Source organism: Triticum dicoccoides, chromosome 5B (genome assembly GCF_002162155.2).
Source record: "Triticum dicoccoides isolate Atlit2015 ecotype Zavitan chromosome 5B, WEW_v2.0, whole genome shotgun sequence".
In the NCBI taxonomy this organism is placed as follows: Eukaryota; Viridiplantae; Streptophyta; class Magnoliopsida; order Poales; family Poaceae; genus Triticum; species Triticum dicoccoides.
This window is the reverse complement of record NC_041389.1, coordinates 565,590,498-565,599,132: the sequence shown is the minus strand read 5'-3', so window position 1 is coordinate 565,599,132 and position 8,635 is coordinate 565,590,498. Positions and strand designations below refer to the sequence as shown.

At 52.2% G+C, this 8,635-nt stretch overlaps 1 protein-coding gene across 1 annotated transcript; it reads right to left on the bottom strand.

The window, feature by feature from the left end:
- Nucleotides 1-3,940: 3,940 nt before the first annotated feature.
- On the bottom strand, nucleotides 3,941-4,647 carry LOC119306166 (protein TsetseEP-like). Its single transcript, XM_037582467.1, has one exon. The coding sequence runs from the start codon at nucleotides 4,594-4,596 to the stop codon at nucleotides 4,180-4,182; it is 417 nt and encodes a 138-aa protein (XP_037438364.1). The 5' UTR covers nucleotides 4,597-4,647; the 3' UTR covers nucleotides 3,941-4,179.
- Nucleotides 4,648-8,635: the final 3,988 nt, after the last annotated feature.

The following is an 8,635-nucleotide window of genomic DNA, read 5'->3' as shown; positions in this document are numbered from 1 at the left end:
CGGAACAGCTAGTCCGCCGGGACCCTTTTCAAAGATTACGTGTAAATCATTGACCATAGCAAGTACGTGACACTGGTACGCATGGCGGGCTTCCTCCGGTGATCTGCCTCGCCTTTGAAATGCTTGCCTTTCTTTCGACATTGATGGTTGGTCGGAAGAAATCGACGATGGCCCAGGTACACATTCTTCCTGCAGCTTCCTAGGTATATACTATCGGTGTCAAGTAAACAGTGCGTGCATGCGTGGTATCCCTTGTTTGTCTGTCCTGAAAGGTTACTGAGAGCGGGCCAATCGTTGATGGTCATGAACAGCAACGCCTTTAGGTGAAATTCCTCCTATTTGTGCTCATCCCACGTACGTACACCGTTTCCATTCCACAGCTGTAAAAATTCTTCAACTAATGGCCTTAGGTACACATCAATGTCGTTGCCGGGTTGCTTAGGGCCTTGGATGAGAACTGGCATCATAATGAACTTCCGCTTCATGCACATCCAAGGAGGAAGGTTATACATACATAGAGTCACGGGCCAGGTGTTGTGATTGCTGCTCTGCTCCCCGAAAGGATTAATGCCATCCGCACTTAAAGCAAACCATACGTTCCTTGGGTCACTTGCAAACTCATCCCAGTACTTTCTCTCAATTTTTCTCCACTGCGACCCGTTAGCGGGTGCTCTCAACTTCCCGTCTTTCTTACGGTCCTCACTGTGCCATCACATCAACTTGGCATGCTCTCCGTTTCTAAACAGATGTTTCAACCGTGGTATTATAGGAGCATACCACATCACCTTCGCAGGAACCCTCTTCCTGGGGGGCTCGCCGTCAACATCACTAGGGTCATCTCGCTTGATCTTATACCGTAATGCACCGCATACCGGGCATGCGTTCAGATCCTTGTACGCACCGCGGTAGAGGATATCTTCTGCACCTCCAATCCTAGAGGGCATACGACCTTCTTTGCTGCGTATGTACTGTCGGGCAATTCGTTATCCTTTGGAAGCTTCTTCTTCAATATTTTCAGTAGCTTCTCAAATCCTTTGTCAGGCACAAAATTCTCTGCCTTCCACTGCAGAAATTCCAGTACGGTACCGAGCTTTGTGTTGCCATCTTCGCAATTGGGGTACAACCCTTTTTTGTGGTCCTCTAACATGCGATCGAACTTCAGCTTCTCCTTTTGACTTTCGCATTGCGTCCTTGCATCGACAATGACCCGGCGGAGATCATCATCATCGGGCACATCGTCTAGTTCCTCTTGATCTTCAGCAGCTTCGCCTGTTGCAGCATCATCGTGCACATCGTCTGGTTCCTCTTGATCTTCAGTAGCATCACGTATTCAGGGGGCACATAGTTGTCATTGTACTTTTCTTCTTCGCCGTCTTCCATCATAACCCCTATTTCTCCGTGCCTCGTCCAAACATTATAATGTGGCATGAAACCCTTGTAAAGCAGGTGGGTGTGAAGGACTTTCCAGTCAGAGTAAGACTTTGTATTCCCACATATAGGGCATGGACAACACATAAAAACCATTCTGCTTGTTTGCCTCAGCCACTTCGAGAAATTCATGCACGCCCTTAATGTACTCGGAGGTGTGTCTTGAACCGTACATCCATTGCCGGTTCATCTGCGTGCATTATATATAATCAAGTGTGTCAAAAATCATTACAGAACATCATGAATAGATAATTAAGTGACCAAATTAATAGAAGTTCATCATCACATTAAAACCAAAGTACATACATAGTTCTCATCTAACAACATAAAGCTCTGCAGAGCATCTAAATTAATTAAACCATACATTGAAACTATGTAAAATATTTCAATGCGAAAACAAATGCAATCATAATCGCAACCAATGTAACAACTGATCCAACGGCATAATGATACCAAGCCTCGGTATGAATGGCATATTTTCTAATCTTTCTAATCTTCAAGCGCATTGCATCCATCTTGATCTTGTGATCATCCACGACATCCGCAACATGCAACTCCAATATCATCTTCTCCTCCTCAATTTTTCTAATTTTTCCTTCAAGAAACTGTTTTCTTCTTCAACTAAATTTAACCTCTCGACAATAGGGTCGGTTGGAATTTCCGGTTCAACAACCTCCTAGATAAATAAAATCTATGTCACGTTGGTCGGCATAATTGTCATAAACAATAGATGAACCAATAGTTATGAAAAGATAATATATACCACATCCGAATCATAGACAAGACGAGGACCGACGGGGGCGGATACCAAAACCATCGCACTATATAAGATGCAATAATAAAAGTAAGAAAATTATACAAGTATCTATATAAACATACAAGTAAGAAATTTTTTTCCTTTCAGAAAGAAGATAAGAACAAGAGGCTCACCACGGTGGTGCCGGCGACGAGATCGGCGCGGGCGATCGACGACGGTGAAGACGGGGACGGGACGTGACGGACCGCTAAACCTAGACAAATATTGAGGAAAATGGAGCTTGGAGGTCGAGCTTGGAGAGGAGAAAGCTTAAGTAGTGTGCCTCGGGCATTCCATCGAACACCTCGTGTGCATAGGAGGTGAGCTAGAGCACCACAAAGCTCTCTCCTCGCCGTCCACGAAAAACAGAGCAGTGAGAGTGCTCTGCTCGCGGGCGAGGGTATATAGGAAATTAATTGGTCCCGGTTCGTGGCTTGAACCGGGACGAAAGGGAAGCCTTTGGTCCCGGTTCATGCCACAAACCGGGACCAGTGGTGGTGGGCCAGGAGCAAGGCACATTGGTCCCGATTCGTCCCACCAACCGGGACCAAAAGGTCCAGATGAACCGGGACCAATGGCCCACGTGGCCCGGCCGGCCCCCGGGGCTCACGAACCGGATCCAATTCCTCCATTGGTCCCGGTTCTGGATTGAACCGGGACTAAAGCGCTGACCCGGCCTGGACCAATGCCCCCTTTTCTACTAGTGTTTGAGAGATAAAAATGTGTTTTCCTTCAGGATGGGCCGCCTCGGCCTGCCCAATATTTTGCGGGTAGTTCCGCCACTAATCTCTTGACCAGGGGGTGCAATTACCTTTCACACATACTCCCTCCGTTCCAAAATAGATGACTCAACTTTGTACTACTTTTGTACTAAAGTTAGTACAAAGTTGAGTCATCTATTTTGGAACGGAGGGAGTGTATACCAGAGGGGGGGGGGGTGCAGTTACCTTTCACACATATATCCTATATATCTAAGTAAGTCATCAAATTTAAATGCACGTGAAAATTAATCACATCATGAAGGACATGCAACCAATCAACTTTCACTTACCATTTTTCATCACATGCAAGTCCTCCACATCATCAGGGGTGCATGTAATCATTCAACTTTTCACTTTCCATCATATGCAAGCCCTCCACATCAGGAAACACACGCAAGCTCTTCACCTCATTATTTTTACTATTTATTATCTTTCAACAACAAATAATTAAACTTGAAGGTCGCAAGACAATATAACATGCATCCACCCTCCAGTTACATCTAGGTTTTCTATTGTCATACGTTGAGAATGTTGTATGGTATTATTCACATATATGCTATTTTTTATAATTTCATTGCTTTAAATTTCCGTAGCAATGTGTGTGACGTTTACCTAGAATAACTAGCAACGGAGCCAGCTCACTCGTAGAGCCTGGGTATAAATACTAACGCACCTGGTCGGGACTTAGTTCATAGGCGAAGGGTAGAGAACAAAACCGCTGTCTGGCGTATGAGTACACTTTATACATCTAGAACACCAGACACGTACGTGCACACTATACACTTCATATGTGTGCTGCTATTTAGGAGGCCTTCTCTTCCCTTTTGTTGACATCATCTTTTCCGCCAAAAAAGACCACATAATAATGAAACAATCCTATAGAGAAAATAACTGAGACTGCACGCCATAGAGAAAACAACATAGACTGCAGATCACTGACAAAATAGCTCATTCATGAAAATGAATACCATCATGCGTAGATACTCAAAAGGACAACGAGTCAAGTCACATACAAAGTAGATGAACATATACCAACAAGCAAATAATAAGTACAGAGTACTAATACTCATCACACATGCATGGAACAATACAAATAAATGGAATACAGGGAATACTACACCACGTATTCTAGAAATAGCACAGTGTGGCTCCGTATGGGGTCTCCTCCATCAACTGTCATATACAAGTATCCCATTAGTTGTGAGCTGTCGGTGGTTTGCACTTAGGAGGCGGCTTCGGTTTCGGTTCATTAGGCTTGGGCTCCGGCTTTGGTTCGGGTTTCGGCATTGGCTCGGGCTTAGGATCTGGCTTCGGTTTGGAGCAGGGCTTGGGCTTTGGCTTTGGTTTTGGCATCGGCTTGGGCTTGGGTTCTGGTTCAGGTTTCTGTCCAGGCTTTGGTTCGGGTTTGGGCAGCGGTTCAGGTTTGCAGGGCTCTGACTCTGGGTGTGGCATAGGTTTGGGCATTGGCTCTGGTTTGGGTTCTGGCTTTGGCTCTAGCTCTGCGAACTTCTCAACAACAGCAAGGCCTCGGCCAGCCGTAGCTGCTTGGTTGAAAGAGGAGGCTGCAACTATCCCGATGAGGAGCACGGCGAGGAGGCGATGCTTCGTCATTGCTGCCTCCTTCTTGTGCTTGCAGTTAGTGTTGCACCTGCTGTGCTTTGTGTGTGTGTTGTGTGAGAACTGAAGGTACATATTGTGTGGTTTTATAGGCTGGGTGAAACAAACCAGATCTGGAGGCTGCATTAATTAGCATTGCAGTTACCTAGCTGGAGTGACAAGTAGTAGTGTATAACATGGCAGTGGAGTTATATTGGTTGATTAGTTGATTACAAATGAAGCAACCTACGTAGGTAGCTAGAGGTGTTAATAAGCACAGCTGGATTCTGCGTGTGTCTCTGTGATGATAGTACGTGTGAGTAACAATATTTTTACTCTATTAGTTGCATCCTCGTGGTAATAGAATTATGTTAGTCGCCTTGTCCAGTGGATTCTGCGTGTGTGTCTCCATCTGATGATAGTAGGGTGAGTAACAATATTTTTACTTTATCAGTTGCCTCCTCGTAGTAATAGAATTCTGTTAGTTGCCTTGTCAATCCCCTGCTCACACGTCCATGTGACCGGCCATCATTTAGAAATTAAGATAGACAGTGTACATCTTTGTTTTTTTAGAAATGGAGGAGGGCCCCCGGCCTCTGCATCTGGACGATGCATGCAATCATTTTATTAATTATTCACACAAGACCTTACAAAGTCATACAACAGTAAGACTAAAGCCACCGTCTAGGCAATATCTGTCGCTACTCCTATCCAGTTGATGAAAGGATGCTGATAGTCTGGACCTAATACCAAACAGACCTCGCAGTCAAACCTAAACATCTAAGACCTGCGGTCCCAAGCAGGACGCCTGCCGGGTATGGGGCACCTACAAGTCCGGCGCATTCCTCAACCAGGACGCCTGCCGGGTATGAGCCGCCGCAGCCACCTGCCACCAGTCCATCTTTAGAGTTGTACTGTTGCATCTACCGTGCCAGGTCTCTCTGCCATCGACGCCACCACGACGCCAGACAACGTTGTCCTCCTGCGTGAGTCCATCCTAACACATCGAACGCCGAATCTGCACTGCGCCACGTCGCCGAGATCCGTCGCCATCAATGTGCAGGATGAAGCACCGCTCCACCAAAGAAGTCGTCCGCTGGTCCCGCAAGAACGAGTGCACCTCCAAGAATGCCGCCCCCAAGGGGGTAACGACACATGATTGCCGCCAACATCCAATCAGCTGATCTAGGGTTTCCCCGGAGGTATTGAGTGGAGCTGGGAGCTTCACCTCGATGATGCCTTCATGAAGAAAACAATGATAAGGGCATCGTCATCACCGGCTCCGGCCATCGACTGAAGACCAGGTTTTCACCCGGATCCATCACAAGTAGTCCACCTGACAACCTGTGCATCGTCTCGACCGCCCTCAGAACCCCAGATCTAGCCGCCTAGATCCGGCGACCAACCGCAACAACAGTGCCGCCGTAGGAGCCCTAGCGCACCGGCCACTGCCTAAGTGTGCCACCACTAGAGCCTAGGAGGAGGGCTCCTACCCCGCCTCGCTAAGCCGCCGGAGCCTCCGAGATGGATCCCGCGTGCTCGTCACCGTCTCTGATCCGAACCAATCCGTAGATCAGATCGCCGTCACAGATCTGCCTTGGACAGGGACTGCACCACACCATGCCGCCGCGGGAAGCCCTAGCTTCACCGGCCGCCACCATCCAGGGCCACTACCCAGGGATCCAGACAGAACATTGCCGCTGCCACCGGCCATGTTCCGTCGCCGCTGACCGGCTAAGCCACTAGCCACTGCGACCTCCGCCGCCATGACCATGCAAGCACAGCCAACCGACCGACCAACTCTGATGAAGAAGAAGGCCACCACCACCAAGCCTAGGGTCGGCGCCCCAGACATCCTCGTGTTGCAGATCAAGTCGAGGAGCAGTGCACCGCAAACGGCGATTAAGATCGGTAGCACAACGAATTAGCCCGACTGAGTCAAGGCCAGATCCGCCGTTGCTGGTGCCGTCCTCCACCGCCACCGTACCACATCCGTGTCGCCGCCGATCTGCGCCACCGCCGCCGATCTGGCCGGAAAGGAGCGCCGCCTCCCAACCAGATCAAGATCCAAGGAGAAAACGGCCGTCGCCGCCACGCCATAAGGGCTTTGCCCTGTGACGCCCCGGGCGACGACGGCGGAGGGGAGCAGAGGTGAGGCGCGGCTGTAGGAGGAGGGCAGGGGCTCCCCGGTGCGGGGCGGCGCTGCCGCACGGGGGAGGGAGGGGGAGGAGGAGGGGGAGTCTCCAGATCAAGCATGCAACCTCAAGCATGTGTACACCTTTGTGCAATGCAATACAAAGTAAAAAGCAATCGCTTCAGTTCAATTCACAATGGAAAGGAAAGGTCTCCGGAAAGGAACTGGCCCGATCGTGCAGCCACCTCGTGCGTGAGCTTCACCACGTGGAGATACAAGAAACAAAGTTCTCTGGAAAGGAACTCGCTGGAGCCTGTTGGAAGCCCTAAGAGCATCTCCAGCCGTTCGGCCCCCCAGGGTGCTGCAAAAGACCGGCATGGGGGCGAGCCGGCGCTAGATCGCCCCCTGGGATTCGGTTCGCTCTCAGTCACAGGCCCACGGTCGCTGCGGGTTCGGCGAAGCTCGTTTTAATTTTTTTGCAACCTCGGCGACTTTTGCATGAACTCGGCCTTTTTTTGTCGAAATTTGTACAAAAACTTAAAAACATGCATGAACTAACTTAAAAACGAACTAAAAAGCCTAGTCGCTGCCGCCACAGTCGCCGTCTATATGCCGAGAAGCCTGTAGAAGCGGGTGTAGCCACCGCCGCTGCCGTCGTCGTCGTCGTCGTCGCGCACCTCGCCTACAGCGTCCCTGCTGCATCCCTCGCCGTGGTCGCCGACAGCGCTTGACGGCCCAGCCTCGTCCTTGTCGTCGCTGTCGATGACGATGACACCGCCCTCCTCGGTGCGGCGACGGGCCTCGGCGCGGCTACTGGCCTGGGTGTCCAGGTACGCCCGACGCTGGTGGCGCATCTGTTCGCGGACGTAGTCCTCCCTCACCCATTTGAGGGCGGACTTGTCGTCGGGGGCCACCATGCCGGCGTGCTCCGGCTTCACGGGGAGCATCTCCGGCTCGGGCTTCGGCCGGACCAGGCGGAGGGAGCGCCTTGCCGGCGCCGCCGCAGGCGAGGGCTCGTTGATGACGAGGGCGCCGCTGCGAGCGCGGCGCCCGAGCGGTGTCCCCTCCGGCTCAGGCTTGGCGGGGCGGAGGGTCGGCGAGCCGGAGCTCGACGACGAGGACGACCCCGGCTCCATTCGCCGCGACATCCAGGAACTGCCACGGCGGCGAGAGAAGGAGGGTCGCGCCGGGTACTCTAGCCGCGGCACATTGTCAGTCTCGATGTGGTCGACGACGGCGTCGAGGGTGCGGTCGGGGACGCCCCACCACTCATGCCGTCCTTCAGAGTTGAGGCGGCCGTGGGAGATGATGCCGTTGACGGAGGCGATCTGCTCCTCGCGGTGGCACTCGAAGTACAACGTCCACAGCGTTTCGCTATCGGGCGCGTACCTCGGCTCGTTCCTCTGCTCCTCTGTCAGCGACGAGTGGATGCGGGTGATCTCCGCCCGCCATGCCGCCCCTTCGGGCACCAGCGGCACCGGGACGCCTCCGACGCTCAGCCTCCACGAACCCGACACGCGCATGTCGGGGGGCGCCGGGTACTCGGCCTCGTACAGAAGGCGCGCCTCCAGCTCCTGGAGGTGCCGGCGGCCGAAGCCGTTTGCCGCTGCGCCGTCGCCTGGGTATCTCTCCGTCATGGTTTCGCTCGTCGGCGGGCAGGGGGAAGTGGCGTGAGAGCTCGCCGGCGGGGAGAAGGCTTTCGCGGGAGGGAGTGGGGGAGGCTATTGCGCTCACCGGCGGGAAGGGGGCGCCTTTTATAGCCGAAGCGGGGTGGCGGGGCGGCGGCATGCGGGCGGACGCGTGGCACATGCGGGCGGGACCCGCGTCGGCGGCGTCTTCACTCCGTCGCCCGTGAGGCATCAAATGAAGGCTGACCGGCGCGACAACCTTTGTATTGATTCCCGCGGGAACCGAGGCGAT